Source organism: Rhinichthys klamathensis, unplaced genomic scaffold, assembly GCF_029890125.1.
Source record: "Rhinichthys klamathensis goyatoka isolate OS25496 unplaced genomic scaffold, OSU_Roscu_1.1 h1tg000213l_1, whole genome shotgun sequence".
Classification (NCBI taxonomy): domain Eukaryota; kingdom Metazoa; phylum Chordata; class Actinopteri; order Cypriniformes; family Leuciscidae; genus Rhinichthys; species Rhinichthys klamathensis.
The window spans coordinates 324656-351803 of NW_026606738.1; the positions used below are offsets into that span (position 1 = coordinate 324656).

The 27148-nt window shown below is 39.1% G+C and overlaps 1 protein-coding gene across 3 annotated transcripts in view; it reads left to right on the top strand.

The window, feature by feature from the left end:
- The first annotated feature begins 1005 nt into the window (after positions 1-1005).
- smg1 (SMG1 nonsense mediated mRNA decay associated PI3K related kinase) overlaps positions 1006-27148 on the top strand; it is a 58503-nt gene continuing 32360 nt past the window's right edge. For 2 of the 3 annotated variants that reach the window (XM_056264023.1, XM_056264024.1), the window contains exons 1-36: positions 1006-1254; positions 3407-3564; positions 7505-7657; positions 7759-7895; positions 7980-8038; positions 8446-8659; positions 8743-8868; positions 8953-9025; positions 9106-9203; positions 9284-9457; positions 9632-9853; positions 10007-10108; positions 10189-10458; positions 10639-10769; positions 12754-12915; positions 13451-13569; positions 13739-13826; positions 13929-14030; positions 14162-14305; positions 14536-14735; positions 15519-15715; positions 17390-17551; positions 17871-18025; positions 18130-18266; positions 18751-18952; positions 19049-19158; positions 19487-19631; positions 19717-19873; positions 19970-20090; positions 24071-24316; positions 24412-24681; positions 25239-25383; positions 25487-25625; positions 25981-26202; positions 26288-26468; positions 26573-26734. In XM_056264023.1, the coding sequence (XP_056119998.1) occupies positions 1178-1254; positions 3407-3564; positions 7505-7657; positions 7759-7895; positions 7980-8038; positions 8446-8659; positions 8743-8868; positions 8953-9025; positions 9106-9203; positions 9284-9457; positions 9632-9853; positions 10007-10108; positions 10189-10458; positions 10639-10769; positions 12754-12915; positions 13451-13569; positions 13739-13826; positions 13929-14030; positions 14162-14305; positions 14536-14735; positions 15519-15715; positions 17390-17551; positions 17871-18025; positions 18130-18266; positions 18751-18952; positions 19049-19158; positions 19487-19631; positions 19717-19873; positions 19970-20090; positions 24071-24316; positions 24412-24681; positions 25239-25383; positions 25487-25625; positions 25981-26202; positions 26288-26468; positions 26573-26734 (5560 nt within the window). In that variant the 5' untranslated portion in view covers positions 1006-1177. The remainder of the gene's footprint in view (positions 1255-3406; positions 3565-7504; positions 7658-7758; positions 7896-7979; positions 8039-8445; positions 8660-8742; positions 8869-8952; positions 9026-9105; positions 9204-9283; positions 9458-9631; positions 9854-10006; positions 10109-10188; positions 10459-10638; positions 10770-12753; positions 12916-13450; positions 13570-13738; positions 13827-13928; positions 14031-14161; positions 14306-14535; positions 14736-15518; positions 15716-17389; positions 17552-17870; positions 18026-18129; positions 18267-18750; positions 18953-19048; positions 19159-19486; positions 19632-19716; positions 19874-19969; positions 20091-24070; positions 24317-24411; positions 24682-25238; positions 25384-25486; positions 25626-25980; positions 26203-26287; positions 26469-26572; positions 26735-27148) is intronic. The other variant, XM_056264025.1, reaches the window with a different exon arrangement.

Sequence of the window (27148 nt, forward strand, 5' to 3'; positions counted from 1 at the left end):
TACTCAATACACCAGAAATTATGACAAATAGTATTATAAAATGTGCTCAATCAAATGCTCATCTTCACAGGATGATGGGGATGAAGAAACAGTTTCTGCTGCCACAGAGAGGCCTACAGAGGAAATGTTAATATTATCTGTCTACACATCAAACAATCTACACATTCAAATTTCTTCACATTATTTATGTAGAGTAGCCTATAGAATCTAAGTTTATTTCTAAGTATAAACGGATATTCATATCTCTCCCCCTGTCCCCAGATTTTCAGTGAATGCCACAGTTTAATTCTGTAGAATGTGTTAAGAACTACATGATGTAACTCTAATCTACTGTATTTTCAGTTGCCAGTTAAGAAGTTAAATTGACTTCATCTTATTTAAAAAAATTGGGGAGAAAAAACCCAGCAATGAATAAATGTACCGAAAGAATTAATGAGGTGTTTAAACACCGCTTCCTCTTTAAAAAAGGGGAGGAGACCGAAATAAACTCTGGGTTTACGGAAGTAAACCTGCTCCCAACCAGGTTAGGTTCACAGAGTAAGTTACCATGGTAACTGACTCTGAGTATAAGTTACCTCTCTTTCAGAAACGGGCTTGACTTACCCTGCTTTCTCAGGTTTGACTTACCTCCCATTCTGAAACAGAAAACCCAGAGTTTCCCTCATTTCAGGGTTAACATACTCAGAGTTTTCACTTAACCTCCTTTCTGAAACAGGCCCCAACAGATGTTGCTATTTTCTGCTTTGCTTCGAGTGAAAAGGTGGAATATCACATTTAATTAATTACTTTTTTGCTTAGCCTACACTTGCTTTAAGCTTTAAGTTTATTTTAAGCTACAAGTGAACAAAACCCCCTGGAGTTGTTTTAAGTAAGTCTGAGTTTCTGTTATTGTTCGTAATTATAATTATAAATGTGCCTCTGTATCCGTAACGTTACTAATAACAATAGAGCTGCAGTTATTTCTATACACCGATAGATGGAGCTGCCGCCGTGTGAACACTACAGCGGTAAAGGAAAGTGTAGAGAAATAGATGGGAGGGTCAGGCCGCTGCCTCTCAGTTTCAAACACGCTCAATGCATTTCAAACCTGTGCATGGACTTAAAGTGAACGTTGAAATTAGGATTTGTTTGCAGACTCTTCCCGTGTTAGACGGGTCATGCTGTCTTCGGAAAGGTAATGAGCCGCAAAGCCCTCGGGTCTCGGCTGAGCAGCGCCCACAAACTGCAGCGAAACTGGAATGACTGGCAGCCCAGGTCAGTAGCGCACCACACGGCCGAGCGCTCGCACTACAGGCCGTAGCTTCAGCTAGGCCTTGCTCTCGTTCGCCCCTTTATCAAACACAGCAGCCTCTCTCTCCACGTGAGGAGACTTTTCTAAGCATTCATCTCACTTCACATCTCATTATACTATCGTTGAGCTCTAGCCTGTGGGGGAAAACAACGCCTCACAGCTAAACCGTCAAATGTCAAACGCTCATGCTCAAATTTTCAGGTTGGTTAGCAGATGTTAGCATAAGCTAACTGACAAACAATCGGTGAACACTGGCGATATTTATCATGTTAGTGTGTGTTTGCCAGCATTGTTTTGTAGACTGAGCATAAATGTGACTATAACGGCAGGGATTTGTGTTTTCGACGGACAAGCTGATGTTCCCAGAGTGTCGTGGCTTTCATTTGTGGTTCGTGTGAGGAAACACGCGTCTGGTCTGACACGGTTTGCATAGCCACACGCTAACAACGTTGGTATTTCAGCAATTAAGTTACTAAGTCGATTCATGTTGTAGAAGGTATATTGGGGTACATATGGGATCATTTTCGTCTCGTAAGTTACTTATCTAAAGCTTTTTCAACTCCTCGTGCCACTTTACTAACCATTATTTGTTATACCCCTGACTGTGCAGCTGATTTCAAGTGTATAACCTTGAAAGTTTACATTAAACCGTTTTAATTTGGATATTTGCTTAGTTTAAATCGGACAATCCGACTGAAGTGTGTGGACTCAATGTCAGTCAGTTCTGTGTAACGTTACGTTAGCTGCTACGCTACCTCTGTATATCTGGAAAGCTTATGAATTGGCAGTGAGTGTCTTGAACTTTGAGCTTAAAACTGGTTAATTGTTTGAGTTCAGTCTTCAGCTTGTCTTAAAATCAAATAGTCATTGTCCAGTCAGAATATGAACATTTAAAACAACGATTTGGTGTATTTATTTTGAAAGTTCATTCACAGTTTGTTTTAGCTGAGTTACATTATTTGAAACCATGTGGAAAAATGAAATCTCAACTGGACTGTCAAATTACATCTTGTTTTGACCATAAGTCCCGGATGCAGATGCAATTTTATGAATAGTATGAAAGATTTATTAATTTTGGTTATACTGACTTTGTATCTTTATCAAATGAGTGGTTCAAATTGTGAGTACTGTTGCTAATACTTTTTGCCATAGTAAAAAGGTTTCGTTTTTCATTACATTACATTACAGCTGCTGCAAATAGTCAACATTACATTTTTATTACGGTAAATGTTAGAATCAAAATGTTGGTAAATTTATATTGATTAAAGGAATTGTTCAGTCATCTACTCATTCACTTCCATAGACGTGTTTGAAACCTGCATGATCTTCTTTCTTCAATCTTCATTGGAACACACAATATGAATTTGTTAATTTCAGCCACACCACAGTGATAGCCCCAAATGTAATTTCATTCAAGTTCCAAAATGGGAGGGGGGGGGAAAGTTAATTAGAGATCAATGATCAAATCATTCTTTTTATTGATCTTTTCAGTGAATCAACTGATCCAGTTTGCTAAACCTGAATAATCTGTTAATTTCGTGAAGTGGACTGATGCAATTTAGCCTTTTGTGCTCCACAGAAGAAACGTGTATGGGTTAAATGCAAAGTTTATAATATTAACTTGTCCTATTATTTCATGAAATAAAAAATCACTATCAGGGCAGATCTTAAAACAAAGTGCTTAGAACTATTTTATACCGTATATACCCGAATATAAGACGACCCTGAATATAAGACGAAGATGTAGGCTATATTATAAGGCTACAGAAAGCAAGCAAAAATCACTGAAGCTGACATTTCTTTCAGTTTAAGGGGAGGTACACCAAGCTGCACTCTTGCAAAGACTCTTGTTATAATTAATGAAACTGTCCACACTGTGGAATGAATCTCTTGTTGACATTTTGTTCATACTTTGTATAATAATGAAAGAATTTGTGAGTGTGCAGAACCTGATCAAAACTTGAGTGGCCAATCAGATGCATTTTAGTTAGTCAGAAACCAATCACGTTCACGTGCTCAACAGATATGTCTGTTATTGGCTACAAAGCTCAACGCTGCAAAGACACGGAAAGTTTAGTCTGTGAAGTCACTGATGGTATATTGAATGCTTTTCAGAGGAAACAGTCTGTCTGCCAGCCAGGACGGTGTGAAGTGCAGTGTCTCTAGAGATCGCGGTTCAGAAGTTCTTTTCAACATTCTGCCCTCTGACCAGCCTGGCACCCCACCACTGCACAATGATGCCTTCAATGCCACAGACATACTCGAAGAAGGAGGTGCGTGCTTCATCTGGCCCTTTGTTTAGCCTGGCTTTAATCAGCTGGATTACATGCCGCCAGTGTTTTTCACCTGCATTATTGTGGTTTTCAACATCAATTTTATTCTGCTAGTCCAGTATCTGAGGGTTTGATTCATCTTGTGTCTTCCCCTGGTTCAGGTTTCTGTTTATAGAAATGAAAAGAGAAAGTAACCTCAGCAAGTGTTTTTCTTTCTTTTTTGGAAGGTCCCAGAGTTTCCTTGTGCAAATAAGTCCATATTTACTTAAATTAGATTGTTAGCATCTTTTTTTAGGAAGTGCGATGATATTGTGGTGATAAAATAAATTGTCTATTGATAGAGATTTAAATATTGTGTATAGCATCAATATATTTGTCCTGTTGTTTATTTGCATTGTTCTTATTTTTAATAACCCAAAAAAAGAAAATATCTAACATAAATAGGGGTGTAACGATACACGTCACGATTCGATACAATTCGCGATACTGGACTCACGAATACTATACCCAGGGCTCGATATAAGCGATGGCCCGGGGCCAGTAAAAGAGTATTGTTGTAAGTAGGGATGGGGCCGATCCGATCCAGTATCGGTATCGGGACCGATACCAGCGTAATTCACGTATCGGATTTTCCCGATCCAACCTGCGGAGATATCCGATATCCATGAGCCATGTCTGCGCTTTAACGTAGTCTGCTGAAACGACTCCAAAAGTGATTCCCGCGGCCCGCCGGCTAGTCTGCTAGCTGGCTGCAAACTGTGGAATGGATATCCTGAACGGAGGTGCGGCTCAATGAGACACAGAGACCCCCCCTCAGGAAATCCATTCCGCAGTTTGCAGCCAGCTAGCAGGATAGCATTGAGCTGCCAACATGTTCGCTGTGTGGAAATCCTATGGTGGAAATACTTCACACTGGAAACACCACAGCAGAGCAAGACAGCAAAATGCAATGTTTGCAAAGCCGTATTAATTAAACCATTTGTCTGTGATGCATGTTTGCTATTCGCAGTCCAGAAGAGAAAGAGAGAGATCTCTCACGCGGTGCCACAGCGCGCACAACACGACAGCCCATCAGCATGATCGGTGATTGTTGTAAAATGCAGTCTCTACTGTTGCTAAATTGCGGGACGCTTTTAATAATAAAAAAAGCTATTAAAAGCACAAAAATCTGCGCAAGAGAAGCTGTTCCCGCGTCGCGCGCTCCGAAACAGACCGCAACGAGACAAGCACATTATACTTTGGGCTTCATATGCACGTCTAAACGATCAAATGTAGCCTACACAAAAATGTCAAAATGACCGGCTTGGAGATTCACTTAAACAGTTTGTCTAAAATGGACGTAGTTATGGAAATAGTTGGGAGAAAATATGGTGCACTCGTTCTTAAAGGGGAAGCAGTCTAATAAACATGCTGACGATTGCTCCATTACTGAGAATCAAACAACAAAAGGCAAAGAGAAAATCACTCACAGCTCTTGAATGAATAACTTTAGCTTTAATAAGCATAAATCTATCTATGATAAACTTTGCAGTGCTATTTTACTTTTGATTACTTTATTATAATTATTTTTAGACCATACCTGAATAATGTTAGTAGACCTTCCTGAAATTAAAGCACTGTGTAGGCCTGTATAATGTGTATCTTTGTTTAATTGTCTATCTTTTGTTTATCTATTGTTTAATATATATATATATATATATTGACATACATGCATACATGCGTACATATCATACTTGCCTGTAGAGAGGAGTTTATTTCAGCATCATATAAAATCAACAATAATGATAATAATAATATTAAAGCAAACACAGCTCTGGTATCGGAAAAGTATCGGTATCGGCCGATATCCAAATTCAGGTATCGGGATCGGATCGGAAGTGAAAAAATGTGGATCGGTGCATCCCTAGTTGTAAGAGCTAGTTGATTGGCCAGTCACTGGCCCGCGCGGGCCAGTGAATGGCCATCAGCAAAACAAACAGCAAACGTCATATACAGTGGCGCGAAGAGTGTCAATGTTACTTCAGGTTATAACGTGTTAAAATGTCAAAGAACTACGAGGCTGATACGAGAAAGAGAACATTCCTATAGGGCTGGGAGGTAAATCGAGTCTGTACAATATATCGATTTTTTTTTAAACGATATGGAATGAGGCAATACTGTTTATATCGATACAGTAGTTTGATACGAGCACATCTGAAAAATAGCGGAGTACGCAGTGTGAGCTCCTGCAGTGAAAAAACATAGTACAATTTGTCCTAAACATGACACAAGCTTAGCCTATATTAAGCACTTCAAAATAACTAGTAAGATATAGTTAACAAGTTTAAAGCAGCTTGCTCTGACAGATACTGTTGCTGACTGACAGATAAATACTTGCGCTGTTTAATGCGTTTGAGACGTGGTGCTTTCCTCAGTGCTTAACTTACATTTTACAGGTATATTCTCCATCTGTAAATGTTAGAAAGTCAAACAAATATGTCCATTTCACTGTCAGGAGAGGACGAGCTTCTGCAAGTGAATCTCCGCTAAAATTCAAGCTTCCGTGAACGAGCGCTGCCGCGAGCACGTGCGCCTAACAGACGAGCACAATAGAAGAGTAGCGCAATAATTCTGACTAAAATATACATCTTGCTAAAATATTTGTTGTTGGAGACAATAAATGTGCCATATGTGGAATTTTAAACCTACAAGTAGGCCTATGTTTTTATGAAAGTGAGCATAATAACGGGTAATCAATTGCAGGCTAATATAACTAGTTGTGCTTTTGTTTTTATTTTCTTTTTTAGTTTAGCCTTAGTCATTTTGAAAACAAAAGCATTATTTTTGTTTTTAGATTGTAATGTGATTTTAACCACCTTTTTGCACGTAATATATTGCATAGCCTAGTAGCCTACATTACATTCACTATATTTGTTTCCATATCCTTCAATATCAACATTGTTTGGATATCATTAAGCAGGATGTGAAATATATAAAAAAAAAAAAAAATACAGATTTTCTTTATCCAAATAAAAAAACGTAGAAAGTACCGAGATATATATCGTATATCGCCATTTAACCAAAAAATACTGAGATATGATTTTTTGGCCATATCGCCCAGTCCTAATTCCTAGTGTCATGGAAAACGCAGTACACCTGGGTGGAGAAAGGCGATGAGGGCATGTACTGTTTCGTTTGCCGGAAATTTACAACAAAAGCCGACCAAAATGCAAAATGCATAACCGGCCTGCCGAGTGCCGACGGGCTATCTAAAAATAGTGTAATCAAATTCCCCCCTAAACTTCTGCCTAGCCCCCCTAAAAATGTGTGATTAAGTGTAAGCTACACAAATTTGTGTTCGCTTCAGTCTTGTTATAATCAGATTCAGCGCGTTCTTCATTTTTTCTTCATTGACAGTTTTTTGGTCATAAATGTTAAACGTATGACAAAAATAATCAGGCAAACTAATATACTTTTGTCTAATTTCGCCATTTTGAAGTGAAAATATAGCCTATGTAACTCATCACTCATGTAATGTAATAATTAGTTTACTGTCATTGTGAGGGGACAAGAAAAATTAATCCTAATGTATACAATAAATACAGTTTAATGGAAAAGTGCTTTTCATTCTATTTCTTTCAGGGCCAGTAAAAATATAGAAGGGGCCAGCAAAACTCTGATCTACTGGCCCTGGGGGCCAGTGGGGATTTTTTTTTATGTTGAGCCCTGCTATACCATCGCAATATTTTAAGCCAAAATAGTGTTTTTTAAAATTATTAAAATAATTATATTAGGCTATAATTATTTGATGATTACCAGAACCCACGAATATTCCCCCATTGCATTGTTAGCCTATACATTATATATAGTTGTTTAATGTAGTAATGTCACTGAAATGCCATAAACTTTAACAAATGTTATGCTTTCAGTAAAGGGAACTGACAGTATGCTTGCTTTCTAGGGGAATATGATGCTGATGGAGGCCTCTCAGAAAATTCTTATGGTAGGAAGTCGCTGGGGCAAGAGTTGAGAATCAATGATGTGACTTCTGATATAACCACTTTTCAGCATGGAAACCGTGCTTTAGCTACAAAGGACATGAGGAAATCACAGGGTATGTTCACCTCTCAGTGCTCATACATTGCTTACAGATTAACTAAGGCTGATGAATTTGTTTATTTACTAGCATCATTCACATTCTCTGTTATGTTCCAGACCGACCGTTGGCTCACACTGAGGAGTCTCGTCTGGCCAATCTTCTGCGGAGAGCATCACGGGAAGATGACCGAGAACGCAGACTAGCCACTGTGAAACAAATGAGGGAGTTCATTGTGCACTCTGAAAATAAAGTGGTATGATCTGAGCTGACATGCACAAATGGATTTAAATGTGTACCTGGAATTTTAATCTGTATTGTTTGTATCCATGCATTACAGGTCCTAGTGAAACAGTTGGATTCCATTTTGAGCACCCTGAATGACATTTTGAATGAAAGGTTCGACTGCACAGCCTATTTTTAACAAATTGGGGGAGGAGGGTTATCAGAATTCACTCTCTTGAGGGTATATTTAGCACTTCATTGTTCATGAAGTGTTATGAACACCATGCTGAATCCTAGTCATAAAGCATGTAGCTGGCCATTACTACAGGACATACTTGATTCTCATTTCTCTTCATTCATCACTTCATTCTGCTGTCTGATATTTTTGTAGACTGACCGATAAAATTTATATTTGGCTATTGTCCCTAGCAGCCAATCTCTTGCAGTGGGTTTGGCACATAATAAAATAATTTAAACTTGGGGTATTGCAGTATAATGTACAGTCAGCTAGACATTATTGAAAAATAAACCCCTACAATACCTTATCACAAGATTCTGTGCGTTTCTGTTTGGCCTTACAGTAGTAAGCTCCTGCAAGAGCTCAGGCAAGAGGCTGCGTGCTGTCTGGGATTGCTCTGTGGCGCCCTCAGTTATGAAGCTGAGAGAATCTTCAAGTGGATGTTCCTCAAGCTCAGTGTGTCCACAAAGGATGAGGTGAAGCTGCTGTACCTGGTGGCAGTGCACAAAGCACTTGAAACAGCAGGGGAGAAGAAGGCTTTTTCTGCTGTAATGCAGGTATTTATTCAGCTTTTTTTTCTCTTCTATTACACTTACAATCTATTTCTGTGACTGAAAAGTTTTACCGTTTTGTCATTCAGCTGGTGATGAGCAGCCTTCAGTCTATCTTGGAGAACTTGGACACACCGGAACTGTTGTGCCAAAGTGTAAAGTGTATTTTGCTGGTGGCCCGTTGTTATCCACACATATTCAGCACCAACTTCAGAGTAAGAAGGACAAGCAGTCTTAACTTTAGTCTTAAAATATGAAAGGAACAAATTTGTAAATGAACGGCTGTTTTTGTTTTCCAGGACACAGTGGATATCCTAGTAGGTTGGCATATAGATCACACACAGAAGCAGTCTCTTACTCAACAAGTGTCTGGTAAGATTTCTTTTATATTTAGTTTCATTTCCCCTTTTTGGGAAATAACCTGTCTAACCTGTCTCAATTTATCTTTCTAGGCTGGTTACAGAGTCTGGAGCAGTTTTGGGTGGCAGATTTGGCCTTCTCAACAACACTGTTGGGTCAGTTTTTGGAAGATATGGAGGCATATGCTGAGGTAAAGTAAACTTTTTAATTGGTTTCCCATTGTCCCTTAATTATGAGATGTCTGATGTTCTAATGCTCTTTTGTTCATAGGATTTGAGTCATGTTGTATCTGGAGAATCAGGAGACGAGGACATTCCCCCTCCCACAGTATCCCTGCCAAAACTGGCAGCCCTGTTGAGAGTTTTTAGCACTGTTGTGCACAGTATCGGAGAACGATTCAACCCCATCCGAGGGCCTCCTATCACAGAAGCATATGTCACTGATGTTAGTGTTCAACACGTATTAACTCCGTTTCAGTTATCTGTGTTACTGCAATACAAATAGATCATCTAAGATAAATTGCTGTCATTTGAAAATTAACTATTTTTAACGGGTTGAGAGTACACGCACAATCCTTTACTAATCTGACGTAAATTGTTTGTGTTTTCTCGCTCACAGGTTTTGAACCGTGTTTTGGCTTGTGTCACCACAGCCAAGCAGGTGTTCTTCTCAGAGGCGGTGCTGACAGCAGGAAACGAGTGTGTGTCAGTCCTGCTGGTGAGCGTGGACTTGGGTAGCCTGCTGATTGATGCTGTAATCACTTATGGCCTAGACCAGCTGGACAGCTGCCAGTGCTGCGGACCAGAATACAGCATGTCCGTCCTCACGCTGCTTACACTGGTAGGACTTGACTCGATTAATCCAATAATCAATAGAATTGATGGGCTTCATGTAAATATTGTTCACTGGCCACACGTTGGTGCCTCTACAGTGGTTTTTCTGTGATTTTAAAATGATCGCACATTTAATAAATCTTTGTTTGGGTGGTTGTAGATTGTTGACCAGATAAACACCAAACTCCCAGCTGCTTTTGTGGAAAAGTTGTTGGCCCCAAATTCTCAACTATTAGAGCTGCGCTTCCACAGAGAGAGAGAGGTAGGATCAGTTGTATACGGTTGTTTAAATTCGTCAAACTGCATTGAGTTAACGCATTTTAAATGGATTATGTGTCACAGGTGATGGCAGCAGCCCATGGAGTGTATCATGCTGTGCTGAGCCTGAAAAACATCCCTATCTTGGAGGCAGCATATAAACTGGTCCTGGGCGAGATGGGCTGTGCGCTGAACAGTTTGCTGAGCCCTCTGGGTTTGTCTGCCGCCTGTCCTCACATACAACATCCTGCTTTCAGCCAGCTGCAGTTCAGCTCAGAGAGAGCCGAGTTTATCCTCATCTTCAACCTCAGTGCTCTCACCACCATTGGCAACACCAAGAACTCCCTCATCGGGGTCAGCATGAATTCAAACTGTTTTTCTTCAATTCTTAAACAGTCCATTATTATCAGTTCTGTTTTGAGATGCTGTCTGTAACTGACACCATTATTATCAGTTCTGTGAAAGCAGTTTTTTGCAGCCATACAAGCAAATGTGTAAAAGAGAGTAATGGCACTTATATTTTGTGTTTTACAGATGTGGGCTTTGTCCCCTACTGTGTTTGCCCTGCTCAGTCAGAATATGGTTGTAGTTCACTCTGATTTGGCATTTCATCACCCTGCTGTCCAGTATGCAGTGCTCTACACTCTCTACTCTCACTGCACCAGGTAACAATGCAACATTTACATCTAGATGATCCTGAAAAATGTACAGTGTTCCCACAGTCATGGTTTCCAGACCGGAAAATTCATTACTATACTTATTGTTATTATATAATATAATTATACACTGCTGTTTTGGGGTCAGTAAGATTTTTTTTTTTTAAAGAAATCAATTTCATTCAGCAATGATGCATGAAATTGATCACTAAGACTTATATATTGCTACCAATGATTTCCATGATGTTCTTTGCAATATTTTACAATATTACTTTTCTTACTGTATTTATTTAAATCAAATAAATGCTTAAAATAAACTTATTTAAAAAAACATAAAAGTCTTTAATAAAATAAAAAACGACCCCAAACTCTTGATCGGAAGTGTATTTCTATTGTTTCTTTAATATGGGTTGGGTATCGTTTGAATTTTAGTAATTCCGTTTCTACTTTTTGATTTCTGTATGGTAAAAACATTGTCAAACATATTTATTCCATGACTTTTGTTGCAGCTGATTTCCAAGACAAAACATAGTGACAGCAGCCTAATAAACCTGGTGCAGTCTGTGTCATTAAAGACCTCTTCCAAGATCCAATATGCTGTTACTAGGGGTGCACCGAAATTAAAATTCTAAACCGAAACAAATTCAGATGGCACTTGGCTGAAAACTGAAAATAATCTATTAATTATTCCAACTTATTTAATAATAAAGTCTAAACAACAAAACTGAGTTGTACAAAGATTTAAATTGCACATAAGGCAGTTTTTATATCAAATGTTTATTGATAGAATTGTTTCTACTCCAGTTTGTTGGTGAAATATAAACATTTAAATGGCCATAAGCTGTAATAACTTATTTTTGTGACCGATTTATTCAAACATAACCTGTAAGTGATGTCATCATTATTTAATGCAAGTAAAAATATTAGGGATGCACCAAAATGAAAATTCTGGATGCACTTGGCCAAAAACCAAAACCGAAAATGATGTTAAAAAAAAAAAAAAAAAAAAATCGATTTTTTTTTTTTAAATTTAGTTTTTTGTATAATTTTATTATTAAACTTTTTAATTAAATTCAATTTAATGACTTTGAATTAAACAAATTCAAGCCAATAAAATAACCACACTTTTATGTCAAGTAACACAAAAATTGGACAAAAAATAGGCCTATATTAAATATCAATATATTATTCTTTATTCAGTTCTATGCAGCAGAATCAGTTTATTTTTTGACCTATTATCAAAATAAAGTAGTCCTTCAAAGCTATTATTGTCAGAGCATGTGAGTAGATAGCAGGGAGCTGATCAGTGATCAAGAGGGTAGTGTCATTTTACCAGCGTCGCCCAGCATGGCTATACACACACCATGTTACAGCACAGTAGGGCTATTGCAAACAGAAATCCAGAAAAATTTCATGTCGCACATTTTTTAGCGGACTTTGCCTTCCTGGTGAGCATGAACGGTACATGCTTTTGGGCCGTGAGCGACTGAGCAGAGCGTGCAACACACACACACACACACACACACGGAGGTTGCAGCGGAACATTGAGCAGAACACGGAGCGGAGAGCTCAGCGCACACTGCGGAACACGCTTCGAAGTTGTGCATCTTCGGGAGCGAAGCCACTCGCAAAGTCAAAAAACATGCTGAGCCAGAGTGAAACCTGACCGCTGAACACGGAGGGGTGGGGTGGCATATTTTCGGCTTATATTTTCCAGATCGATTTTCGTTCCTAACCTTTTTTATTTTTTTTAATACTCTTAACCATACATCACAAGTCAGTTCACTAGTAAATGGGTCTGAATTGAAAATATTTTTTAAAAACCCTTAATTAATAATCACAAATTTACTGGTCAAGTGTTTAGCAAGTGGCAGTGTGGTTTCATGAATTATGCAATGTTACATGGTTGCATCATAGATTGTAAGTGTATCCCCCCTCACTGCAGGCGTGATTACTGATAGACTGCTCCCTTTCTCTCTATATTTCTCCCAAGACATGATCACTTCATCTCAAGCAGCCTGAGCTCCTCGTCTCCATCCCTTTTCGACGGTGCTGTCATCAGCACAGTTACCACGGCAACCAAAAGGCATTTCAGCACACTCCTTAATTTGCTGGGTATGCTGCTCAGTAAGGATCATCTCAACCCTGAGGCGAGGTACAGAGCTCACACTGCCTGGCTATAATGAGCTTTGTTGTGATTAATTTATCTGAACCACTGGCTCTCACAGCTGTTATAATCACTTGTACAGTGAATTGCACCTTTCTTTTTCATTTTAATTATTTTAAAAAGAAAATGGAATTCCTTGTCTGCATACAACAGTTTAGTATTTTAGTTTAGAATTGTAAGAAAATTTAAGAATATACAGTGGGGTCCAAAAATGCTAAACAGAAGTATTTTCAATATTCAAATTCATTAAAAAAAGTGTTCTCTTAATTTTGTTTTAAATCATAATTTCAGTGAAAACCTTTACACGATTTGGAAAATTTCTTTGTATTTGGGATGTATCGTCCTTAATCTCCTTTAGCTAGCGTATTTCTTATTTATTTTACTTGGTATTATGATGTTTTTCTGATTCCTTAAACTTTTAATTAGATTTTTAAGTATGGTCTTGGACCCCACTCTATGTAATTTCCTTGTATTACCATAAGACCATAATTATTATTTGTCTTTTTTTACCACCCATTTTTAGGCGTCTGTTACTCACCTGGTCTTTAGAGGTGTCTTTGATGATGAAGAAATCTGAAACTTACTCCCCTCTGTTCTCACTCCCATCCTTCCTCAAATTCTGCAAAGGGTTACTGGCAAATTGTGAGTTAATATCCCTATTATTAATTCTGCATTTTGAGTTCACAGAGGCAAAACAATGTTATGAACGGGAGGGAGGGAGGGAGGGGGGGTAAACAAATAATGGTTTAAGAAAAAAATAATCTGGTGACCAAGTGAATGTACATTTACATGTTGCTATTCCTCTGTGTAGCCTTGAATGAAGACCCCACCATATGTCTTCAGGCATGTAACAGTCTCCAGGTTCTGTCGTCTTCCTTGACCACAGAGATCCTCCAGAGGTAATCACACATTCTCTTCCTGCAGGAACATTCATTAGTGCTGCAACTTTTCCTGCTGCTCTTGTCTGATCAGCACTGGTTCTGTCCCCTCTTCCTGTGCAGGTGTGTGGACGTGTGCCGAGTGCAGCTTGTCCACTCAGCAGTCCGAGTCCGGCAGGCCTTTGGAAAATTGCTTCGATCTGTTCCCATGCACATCGCCTTGAGGTTCGCCAGACTTCTTTTCATCTGCCTCTAATCCACACAATAGAAACCTGGGGGAGGAGAAATAAAACCTACCTTGTAGTTTTATCTCCAGCAGTAGTTGATATGATGGTAATTGTCAGCTTGTCTCCCAGCAGTGCCCGTAGTCACTCTGAGATTAAGGAGATTTCTCTGGCCATCCGCCGACACATGAGCAAAGTGCCTAGCAACACTTTCCACCCACAAGACTTCTCTGACCTCATTGGGTTTATTCTGTATGGAACGGTCCACCGTGGAGGGTGAGTAGGCAGCCAGGATGTACAGCCACTGATGGCATGATTTCATTTCTTTATTCTCACCTTTTTGAGAACACATGGGTACATGTTTGTTCATTTGAATATATTTTATATTTGTTATTGGAACTAAACCCTGTAAGATGATTCACAGCTAAAATAAAATCAGTTTGTGCAGGTGCTGGGAGTCGTATTATTCTGAATTGTTTAATAAATATTCATCCTTTAATTCGCAGCAAGGAGCCCTGGTTGGAGAGACTGTACCACAGCTGTCAGCGGCTGGAGAAGAAAGACTCTGCCATGGTGCCTCGTGCCCTGCTGAAGACTGAAGCAGTGCTGTGGCAGTGGGCGGTGTGGGAGGCCGCTCAGTTCACTGTTCTCTCTAAACTCCGTACCCCTCTGGGACGAGCCCAGGATACTTTCCAGACCATAGAGGGTTAGTGAACTGTCGCTTTAGGAATTTGTATGAACTAATCCCAAAACCATTCCAAGATTTTTTTAAAGGAATAGTTCATCTTGTTGAAATTCTGACTCTATTCACTCACCATATGTCATTCATAATCTGTTTGACTGTATGTTTTGAAGACCGTGCTCGTCTCTCAATTCCACGTAAATGTGATTTTAATTGCAATGAGTGTAATGACCAGTCCCCCCCCCCCCAAAAAAAATTAAGATGATTATGAAGTATTAAATCTGGAATACATTATGGGTAACTAATTAGTTTGTGACCTGATACTTGATTGATTGATTGATTTTTTCTTTTGGGTTATGAGTGCACAGCATCATTATAGTGTTTGAAAGAAGTTCTCCAAGGCTGCATTTATTTGATCAAAGTTCTGTAAGATAAAACATTTATTTTCAATTATAAGTATTAATGTAATTTATTCCTGTGATGGCAAAGCTGGGTTTTTAGCATCATTACTCCAGTCTTCAGTGTCCCATGATTCTTCAGAAATCATTTTAATATGCTCATTTGTTGCTCAGGAAACATTTCTTATCAATGTTGAAAACGGTTGTGCTGCCTAATATATTTGTGTACCATGACACATTTTTTAGGATTCAATTTATGAACAGAAAGTTCAATAGAAAGTATAATTTCTTTACTGTCACTTATAATTTATTACCCTTGCTGAAATAAAAGTAATAATTTGACCTTAAACTTATAAACTGTGTTGTGTCATGTGTGAGAATCAACATTTTGTGCCCTGTGCTGGTGTAGGTATGATCCGTAGCCTGGCGGCTCACAGTCTGAACACCGAGCAGGAGTTGAGTCACTGGAGTGGAGGAGAGAGTGATGAGGGTCACCACACCAATCAGCTCCGCCTGGCTCTACTTCTGCAGTTCCTAGAGAACCTGGAGAAACTCATGTACAATGCTTATGAAGGCTGCGCCAGTGCTCTCACTGCACCACCAAAGGTCTGTCTTCTGTATATAGAAGGGATCACTCATAGTTTGAGTTTGGACCAATGTCTGCAGCGCCATCCATTCTTGATCAAGCGACACAGTTACTACAAAGCTCTAAGAGATCAGTGGCGAATTCAAATGCTTTCTTTACTTGAAGTAATAACATCGCTGCGAGATTTAGAAGCATTCAAATTATTTGTTCATCCTTCAAAGATTGCCCCCATTTATAAAACTTAAAGTTTCAAGATGTAGGAAAACTCACACTTATTTAAAAATAAAAAAGACATTAAATAACCATTGTAACTACTGGCTGGCTGCCGTTTCCACTCACAAATATTTATTTTTTATCGTTTTGCTTTTGAATGATTATTTCGACATTATGAATAAAATTGCTGCCCTCAAATGTTAATCTGGAGCCTTGCAAACTTAAAGGTTTATTTAATTTCAGTTTTACTTTGTTTATAACTACTAGCCTACAATATATTATATATATATATATATATTAGGGCCGGGACTCGATTAAAAAAAATTAATCTAATTAATTAGAGGCTTTGTAATTAATTAATCGAAATTAATCGCATTTTAATCGCATAAATATTAGACCTGAGAACTGTGAGAAGTAATATTTTTTCACATGAATTTTTAGTATACCATTGAATAATGACTGCATACATAAGCTTAAGCAACAAAATATTGTTTATTTTTGTTCAACCAAGTCCAGCAGACCAGTGCAATTTTTGCCATTAAGTGTAGCAATAGCATATTGCAACAAAATAGCATATTGCTACACTACACTAATAGCACTACACTAATAGCCATAATAGGCATTAAGTGTAGCAATAGCATATTGCAACAAAATAGCATATTGCTACACTACACTAATAGCACTACACTAATAGCCATAATAGGCATTAAGTGTAGCAATAGCATATTGCAACAAAATAGCATATTGCTACACTACACTAATAGCAATAGCGAATTCCTTGTTGCATAGCTTGCACACAACCATGCTCTTATCGACGCGTCCATCCGTTCGTTTTTTGTAACAACATTTCCCAGCCACTGGCCAACCAAAGCGATCTCGTCAGCTTCTTCGTCATGAACGCTAGTTGGTGCGCCAGTATAATCGGTCCGCCGAAACTCATCCAGTGAGAAACATTCCGCGGTGCAAAAATAAGTGCGATTAAAAATATTTTTTTGTGTAATTAATTAACGCGTTAAAGTGTGTAATTAATTAATCTTAATTTTCGCCTTAAAGTCCCGGCCCTAATATATATATATATATATATATATATATATATATATATATATATATATATATATATATATATATATATATTTTTTTTTAGTAGCTGGGTTTTTTTTTATATGCTCCTAAGACACCCCAGAGATGGGTTAAGTATAGCTCCATCATTGTTCAAAGTAAAAAAAGTTTTAGTTTTAATAAATAAAAAAAGTTAAAAATCAAGGAAATTTCTCTGGCATTTCTTTCTTTTTGCTGTGTCGAAAACGTACCGAACCGTGACACCACTGAGCCGTATCGAACCGAACCGTGAATTTTGTGAACCGTTACACCCTTAGCATATAGACAGCTAGCCTTGATGTTAACACTGGAGTGCTAGCTTTATTTTTTCACTGACATTTCATGTTTTTATTTGTTTAATTTTTCTCTCTCTCCTTATATAGGGCATCAGAACGTTTTTCTACACAAACAGACAGACATGCCAGGACTGGCTAACCAGAATTCGCTTGGCACTGATGAGAGTGGGCCTTCTCTCAGGTCAGCCAGCAGTCACGGTCCGTCATGGCTTTGACCTGCTCACTGAGATCAAGAACAGCAGCGCACAGGTAAGACTTAAACCAGTGTTCAACAGAGGGTATAACAAAAAAATTGTGAACAAACTAAAATATTAATTAAATACAATCTTAAGTTTATTTTTAGATGTTTCATTGTCCTTCACACATTTAACTTTATGTAATACATTTTAAATTTTGCAAATATATGACTGAAATGTTAAAGGTCCCAGACTTTAAACTATTACCCTATATCTTCCCAACACTACCTTTTTGAGGTCTCAATCATTGTAAGCCACCGGCTCTTGACATTTTGGACTGTAATAACCAAAAGCCTTACTTCATAGTCTTTGCTCTGTGTTTTTCCCTGTAGGGTCCAGAAATGGAGGTGCCAATCACCATGCTGGTGGAGGCGTTGTGTGAGCTGAGATGCCCTGAGGCCATACAAGGTCTGGCAGCCTGGAGTCTGGCCAACACTGGCAAGAGTCTGGGCTGGCTGGCCTCAGTGGCACTGCAGGCAGAGGGAAAGTAAGTGTTTTGTCTTCTAAAAAAATAATTAACCCAATTTATACCATACAAATTTGTCTAGTCGCTCTGTTCTCATCAAATGTTGATGTTGCTTTGTTCCCAAGGTTTGAAAAGGCAGCATTAGAGTACCAAGAGCAGCTGTGTGCTGTCACAGGGATGGACTGCTCCATTAAAGGCTTTGATCGCTCCCTGTTAAAACTCACTGGCACCAACACCTCCAGCCCTAAACACACCACCAGTGGTGAGGAGTTTATACAAATCACACTAAATCCCTCACATAAGTTAACTTAATAGGGGTAGGAGGGAATTGATTCACATATGAAGCACAATTATATCTTCTACCGATTTGAGTTGAACCATTGCACATCTCCAAGCAGTGGTGTTTCGTTACTGAATGAATCTGTTTTTGAATGAAACGTTTGAGTGAATGATTCAATGAGCCATTCATGAAGATGATGACTTGCTTTGTTTTTAAATTAATGAGCTATATGAATGAATACATATAAGGTTATAAAAATGAATCGCTATGGTCCAGAAATGAAAGATGTGAAACAAACTTCTAGAAATGTATTTTTGTACAATGTATTTTTACTATATTGAATCATGAATCGAATCAGGAAATTCCAAAAGATTCCCATCCCTAACCTTTATTGATATCAAAAGTTGTTGACCCCTTATCTATTTTAAGATGCTTCTGATTTTATCTGTCCTGGCTGTTTTAATAGGAGAGGGAAGAAAAACTGTGTTGTTAAAGTCCAGTGAGTGTTCTCCAGAGGTGCTGAACTTCCTGGCTAATAAGGCCTGTGCGTGTTACGTAGCCTTGAGTGACTGGGAGTCCGTGGAGGAGTGGCAGGCAAGCATGATGAACCTAAAAAAGAACAACAGCAGTTCCAGTGTCAATCTCAAGACAGACTTTAACTATATCAGGTATGAAGCAGCAGAACTGTTGACTCTGAATTAACTTCTCCTGACTGTAGGTATGCGAGTTGTTCATTTAAATTATTGTTTTGGTCTGTCCTCTAGAGCTCTGAGCAGGTTTGAGGAGGGGGATTTTGCAGAGTGCCGTGCCCAACTGGAGCTGCTCCCCGGGGAGGATTATGGCCTTCTCAACTCTACAACTAAAGACAAGATTGGTATGATCAAAGCTTATACTATCCATAGTCATGGAAAACCAGAAAAAAAAATCTTTTGGGAATTATCGTTGTTGTTGTTATCATCATCATTTTTCCCCCTAGTTATTCTCAGCTCAAATATATGTTTTGACTAGAAATTGCTGTTTGTAAGCATGATCTTTATAAAATAATTTATGAAAAAAAAAAATATTCATATCCCTTAATCATGAACCTTTAAATCGTGATCCATTTGTTTTACATTGGTCAGAACACGTGCAATCAATTTTTTATGATCCGCTTCACTCAACATTTTGTTGCGGTATGAATTAATGGTCTTTTGTTTTGACAGACCTGAAGAGGCTTCTTCCTTCTGTGTTGAGTCCAGACCCATCAGAACTCCAGAAGGCCATTGAGGTACAGCTCCTCAGAAGCGCTGTGGGAACCATCACTGCAACCAATCACGAACAGGACCAGAAGGTTCTTGCGTCATCTGAGTAAGTACATATTTCTACTGCAAGTTTTCCTACAAGTTTTGATCGTTTATTGATGGCAGTTTTACTTTTTGGTATTCATTTTCAGCACCCTGGTAAAGTACCTAAAGCAGACGGGTCGCATCTCTCTGGGTCCGCTGCGTCTCTCCACTCTCACCCTGTCTGACTCCTTGCCCACCCTCAGCACCCTGCAGCTGCACTGTGCCAACTCTCTAGAGAACTCTCTCTGTAACCAGCACCCAGAGGTTTGAGCCACCGCCACAACCAATTTGCAAATACATTATCACTTGCTAATTTCCCTTTTTTTTTTAAATCCCTGTTCTTTGTTTTTCTTTTTGTAGGACTGTCTTATTCCACTCTTTAGTGAAGCTTTGACCACCTGCAAGCAGCAGGATGTTCAGCCATGGCTGCATGCTCTCCGATACACCACTTTCCAGCGGCAGCTCTTCCAAAAACTCAAAGGTAAGATCTCCATCTCTTATGTATAAGTACTAGTGCAAAATGCCCGTGTAAAATAATTTTTTTGTGTGTTTTTAGCAATTGTTGGTTTGGTGTGTTTGAGTGCTCATTGTTACAATTACACAGCAAAAGTTCAATGACATTTTTATTTGTGCATGGTAGAAAGCATACTGATACTGACTAGAGCCCGACCGATATATCGGCGGGCCGATATTATCGGCCGATTTTAGGCATTTTCCTAACTATCGGTATCGGCATTTATAATGGCCGATAAATGAATATTTAAAAAAATGCGGGTGCGGTGATTCATGTAAGGGTGGCGCTGCCAATAAAGCACCTAAAAGCTGTCACAAGAACTGGCAAAAGTAATGATTATGAATACAACAAATATAGCAAGGAGACATTTTAATTGTTTATTAATAAACAAGTGTTTTCAGTCAGTGTCAGCCAAAGATGAAGTTGACGATGCTGACTCGCGATCTTCAGTGAGCGCACGCCAGAGAGAAATGGACATTTCATACGATTGCATGAATCTGTCTGTCTTTCGTTTTGAATTGTTCTGTTTAAAAGTAGACATTTCAATATAGATAGGCTATATTTCAATTCTCAGGTCTATACGCTGAGTTTCGGTTCATGAGACGAGCTCCAGTTCACCCGCAGGCGCCTCCGTGTCGAGATTATCTATCGTCTGCTAAATTTACTTCTTATAAATTAAATCCAGGCAAATGGCTGATGAAACATTGATTAAAATTAAGATACAATTAATACAAAACGAAATTCACTTTGAAACGAAAGGTTTTGTGCTTTCTGTTTGAATACTATGTGAAAGTTACTAAGAATACTATGCGAGCAGTAATGGCCGCGTCCGGTGTAGACACAGTGTTAAAGCTCATTCTGCCTGATAACGCTAATATAATATAATATAATATAACATGCAATGCAAACTAGTTTGGTTACAGCTCAGCTGTATAATTCTCATTCTATCATTCCCCCTGCCTCCATTACATATCTGTGTCACAAGTGTTTGATTACCACATTTGAGTGATCATTGCAAAACGTGTTTATAAAATATATTTATTCTGTTTATAGCTACTGTGTAAAGTACCCATCAAAAGTTTGTACACACCAATAGGAAAGTGTCCAAACTTTTGACTGGTATACTGTACTATAATACACATAAATAATATTGCTACTGTATTATAATATACACATAAATTATATCGGCCGATATATCGGTATCGGGCTTTTTTTACTCCCTAATATCGGTATCGGCATCGGCCCCCAAAAATCCATATCGGTCGGGCTCTAATACTGACATGATGCATTGGAAGATATATTTAGAGTGGATACAGATACATGCCCGTGAAAGATAGCGATAATGTTAAGCATGACAGTAATATATTTACATGGCCGTGAAAGATAGCGAAAATGTTAAGCGCACCAGAATTAAATATATTAACAAGTAAAAACAGCTACGCTGTTGACTTCTTAATATCTATTTATAGATAGATAGATATTAAGAAGTAAACAGCGTAGGTTTAAAGAAACATATTAAACTTTTATGCAGTTAATCTGTTTTGCAGTTCCTGCCTCTGTTGTTTTCGGTTGCAAATTGCTGCTTGCAGTGCTTTTGGCCGCATTTGTGCGCAAAAGCCGTGCCAAAAGTATAAGCGCGGAAAAATGAAAGTTTGAAGAATACAGATCCTATTTATTTTGCGGGCGATTTACACCTTTACAATCCTCTCTTGCACATGCAAATTTAATTTACACTTGCAATCTTATGTACGCTTTCACAAATCTTACCCTGTGCATGCGATTCTTGATGTCATCATTTTACCTTCATAGATTTGCTGTCACACGATCAGTAAGAGGATTACTATACTCGTTAAGCTCGTTAAAGCCTGCTATATACTGTTGAATAGGCAGGGCAACTATTTACTAGGGATGTCACGGTACCAAAATTCCAGTAGTCGGTACCGATACCATTAAATTGTCACGGTTCTCGGTACCAATTTCGGTACCACAGCAAAATCAGTTTGAACTATTTTATTTAACTATTTGAAAAAATATATATATATATATATTAAGTTCAATTCAATCACTTTATTATTTATGATGGTAAATTTATTAAAGCATTGAAGGCTACATGCTGTTTAAACGAAAATATTGATGATAATGAGAAATATTGCTTATAAAAAAATCAAGTGAAAAATAAGCAACCTTCTACCACAGATTATTATTATTAGTAGTAGTATTTTTAATTAATGGAGACGTAGTTACATCTATTGTACAGTAGGCTAAAATTATTTCTGTCAATTTCTTTAAGTTAAACCAAACTTTTATTTTGACGGGTTGCCGTGAAGACCTTGAGTTTCTGTGTGTGTATGATATGACGATAGTTTTTCTCAAATGAAACTGTAAAATGCTCATGAAGTGATTCTCGGAGATGAATGGAATCATGAATCATGTCATCATATCGTGAGGCAGCAGAGACTGAAAACAGCGTGAGCGTCACTCGTGCTTCAGTGTGTGTGTGTGAGTGAGGTAACGTTAAATGAAACCGCGCGTCTGAACCGTTCATTCACACAGAGACAAGCAGAACATGCAGGGTTCATATTATTTAAACAGTCGTTTTGCAGTTTAATACACACAGACACCACATCAGCAGCGCCGCCGGTCGCCATGTCTCAGCGCTTTCATGAAGAGGATGCAACTTCACGCCCTTCGTGCATGCATGCGCGTCCAGAACCGGGTTTGACCGGGTATTCGGTACCACCGGGACTTGGTACCGTGACGTTTAATTTTTTTTAGTACCGACTTGGTACCGAAGTACCGAATATTTTGACAACACTACTATTTACCATAGCATATTAAACATCACATAGTTAACATATACATGCTAACTTCAGCGCGCATGACACATAACGTTAATAGCATTTACTACAAATGATGGCCTTGAAAGAGAATGCGAACGCATTAAATATAATATTAAGAAGTAAACAGCGTAGCTGACTTGCAGATTCAGTTAACAAATGAATAAGCGCGACGATTCAGGGAGCAAATCTGCTTTCTTCGTCCCTCTGTCTCTGGTCCTGCGCTGTGCTCACTCAGTGTGCAGTGTGAGAGGGGGAGTGGCCAGCGGCTAGAGCGGCAAAAACCAATGTGTGCTTCTTTTAGCGATATATTTAGCGATATCTTTTGCATTTCTAATCCAAACAACGTCAAACTCGGCACTGCACTTACTCGTGCCCGTAGCAAGACACCTGTCAAGTTTGAGATCCATCGGACTAACGGTTCGAGAGATATGCGATTAACAGACAGACACACACACACACACACAGACAGACAGACGTTCCTGTAATTTATAGATAGATGAAGTATGACTTATGAATTTGAAGTCTCGTTTAAAGCGTAACAGTTATTGTAAGGGTGGGTTTATCACTGAAAATTGTATCGTATTATATCTACTCTTTAAACAGTATTATGGTAAAAATGGAACGCTATGGCGACAGTTTCTTACCTGTATGTGACTGCGTTTTGCTTCGGGGGTTTGGCGGAACTGACAGAACAGCAGTTTCTTTTCGTTTTTTCCCTCTCCGTTTGGCCTAAAACTCTTGTGTTTGTAGTCAATTTCAAACAGGATGACCACAAACATAATTTTTTTCCAGATTGTCCGTTGCAGCATTCTCTTCATATTTGCAATTCTTTGCAGCCTTTAGCCACTGCCTACAATGTGCTGGATCCTTTACTGGAAACCGAAAGTCAGAAGCTGTTATATATTGGCGCTTTTATATATTCTTCATTCAAAGCATCACTGAAATATTTAAATGTTTTTGTTCGCTAGATTTTTAAAAATGTTTAAAGGGGGCGTGACCAAAAAAGTTTGAGAACCACTGCTCTAGTCAGGTAGCACTGATTATTTTTTAAAAAGCCCATTTTGCCAGTGGTGAAGTACCCCTTTAACTCTTAAATGTTTCCTCCAGGTTCCTCTGCTCCAGTGGACTCTCATCTGATGGAACTTTGTTTGACTGCGGTGAAATTTGCTCGTAAGCAAGGAAATATCGCCCTGGCCACTCGTCTGCTGAGCCTGTGCAGTAAGCCATCAGTGGATGACTCAGAAGGTCAGGACCTTGTGCAAAGCTTCAGACAGCTGTCACTAGAAGGCACTGTTGGTGAGAAGTGGGGACCAGAGCTGGAGATCGAGAAGGCTAAAGTTCTGTTCGCTGCTGGTACGTGTTTTTGAGTTGCATCTGATTTGGGCCAGTTTACTTGGTTGTGGTGCATTTCAGTCTGAATGTTTAAACACTTCCTGTTTCCCGTTTAGGTCAGTCTGTATCAGCTATGGAAATGCTGAGCTCCTATGCACTTTCGTACTGTCACTCTGGGAAATGCGAGCGTGCGGCATGCCGCTCTGTGCTCACTCTGTGCAAATGGCTTTTGGCTGACTGGAAAGATCTGACTCCACAACTTAAAATGGTGGTGAAGAGGAACTCTGGCTCTACTAGCCTCTCAGCTCTCTCCAAAAACATCTCTGGCCTGTTGGAGCTGCCACTGGAAGATCAGGGAATGCCACACATTACTACTGAGACTACAGGTAAAACAGACCAGACTTTGTCTTTCGGCCCACATAGACTACCAAGATTAGTGGTGAAATGGATCACAAAAATAACGGTTCGGGTCATTAAAGGACAAGTTCGGTATTTTACACTTAAAGCCCTGTTTTAAGATAGTTTCGGTTAAGATTGAAATTTGGACACATGCTGCTGGCCCGAGTATTTTCAGTTTCTGTGGTTGCACCCCCCACCTCCACAATGGTTGCATAGGTGCACTGGAACAATCCTTCCTAAAATGCATTAAACTTTAGTTTACAAAGACGTTAAACTCACCAAGTGGTCAGGGGTGTTCACTGATATGCTCACACAAAAATCGCTGCAAAAGATGCTTTCCAACAGGTTTTATCGTAGTTTTTGTCCAACTCCATTGACTTGACTTGGACAAAAACTACAATATAAACTAAATATTTTATTAGCGTCATGAATGGTTAAGGACAAATATGATAGCATTGCGTACAGTGTGACTGTTGGTGTGTAGTAGTATTTAATTGGCTTTTTCTCTTTCATGATCACAGAAGTTTGTTTGTTTTGTCTACAGTCAGTGTTGGCGTTGGGGAGCCAGACTTTGTCCTTGGGCAGCTGTACCAGCTGTCAACTGCTCAGGCTCCTGAAGTTGCGAAATCATGGGCAGCTCTAGCCAGCTGGGCGTACAGATGGGGCAGGAAGGTTGTGGACAATGCCAGGTATTTTTAACTATGAAAAATGTTAATATTAGTAGAAAGAAAAAAATGGATGTGCTCATACTGCTGTTTTTTATTTATTTATTATTATTTTGTTTGTTTATAGTCAAGGAGAGGGGGTTCCTCTGCTCCTTGGAGAGAAGAAAGAAATAGAGGAGTTACTCCCAGCAGGCACCAGTGAGGAAGACAAGGAAACCATTTTCGGCATTTTAGGTCAAGCCATGTGTCGCCCAGCAGGAATTCAGGTTATGGAGTTCACAGTTTGTACAAATTAGTCTAGATCAGTGGTAGTCAAACTGTGGTACCACTACACACTATGTAAATACAAATCTTATTTTAAATTAGACATTTATTTAAACGCAATACCATTCAGAATGACTTTTCTAATTTAATATATTTTAAAATGTAATTTGAATTTTCAGCATCATTACTCCAGTCTTCAGTGTCACATGATCCTTCAGAAATCATTCTGATATGATGATTTGCTGCTCAAGAAACATTTCCTATTATTATCATGGTTTAAAACATTTGTGCTGCTTTGGAAACTGTTTGGAAACACACTGGCTTTAAGTATTCATGTGTTGTGTTCCTGTCCTGCAGGATGAAGACATGGCCTTGCAGAATGAAGAGGATGAGGAGGACGACATGGTGGATGTGATCGGCCGACAGCTGTTGAGTGCCTGTCCGTGGTTGTCTGAGGTGGAGGACACTGTGACTGACGGGCTGATCGGAGTGTGGAGGAGAGTGGTTGATCGAATCTTCAGCCTGTACCGGGTCTCATGCAGGGCATACTTCACCTTCCTCAAACTCAACGCTGGACAGGTCAGAGGATTCCTCCAATATTTATGCAGTGATTGGACAAATTTCTAAACCAGAAATTGATCATTAAATTTCTTGGCGTCGTCAGGTGCCCATAGATGAAGACGATCCTAAGCAGCTCCTGAACAACCAGAGCAGCAAACAGAGCAGTGATGATGTCATTGTCATGGCAACCCTCCGTCTGCTGCGCTTGCTGGTAAAACACGCTGGGGAATTGAGAGAGGGTCTGGAGCACGGCCTGGCATCCACCCCCACTGCGCCCTGGAGAGGTAAGAATATGGATATTCAATACAGTAATAAACACCTTCCTTTATACATCATGTAGATATTTATATTAGCATCAGATGGATTAAGCTGTCTGTTTTCTCGCTAGGTATCATTCCTCAGTTATTCTCCAGATTAAATCACCCTGAGGCCTACATCCGACAGAGCATCTGCAGCCTGCTTTGCAGAGTGGCCCAAGATTCGCCCCACCTCATTCTCTACCCTGCCATTGTGGGATCTATATCTCTCGGCGGAGAGGCTCAGGCGACAGGTACGTACTGTACTTCCAGGCAGGGGCATCCTGATTCCCTTGGGCTGTGTGTCCACCAAATGTCTCCATGGGGAACAAAATGTTCTTCCAAGCACTATTTTTCATATTAATATTGTGATAGTCTGGGAATGTCTTCTGGTACAGACATGGATACTCGGAGACCAGCAATATCAGCCATGTCGTTATGAAAATATTTGCATATTGGAATGCTTAGGTGGGATGATGTAAGTGTAGTGTACACAAATAAAATAAGACATTTAACAGTTTTGAATGATGTATAACACTTGCCTGTATGACAAAAATCGACGGAGTTATTTGTGTCTATTTTGCACTGAAAAAAAAAGAGACAATAGCGCCGGCGCGATAGCCGACCCCAGGGGGTTAAGCTGAACAATAAATCAGAGTGATCTCTCT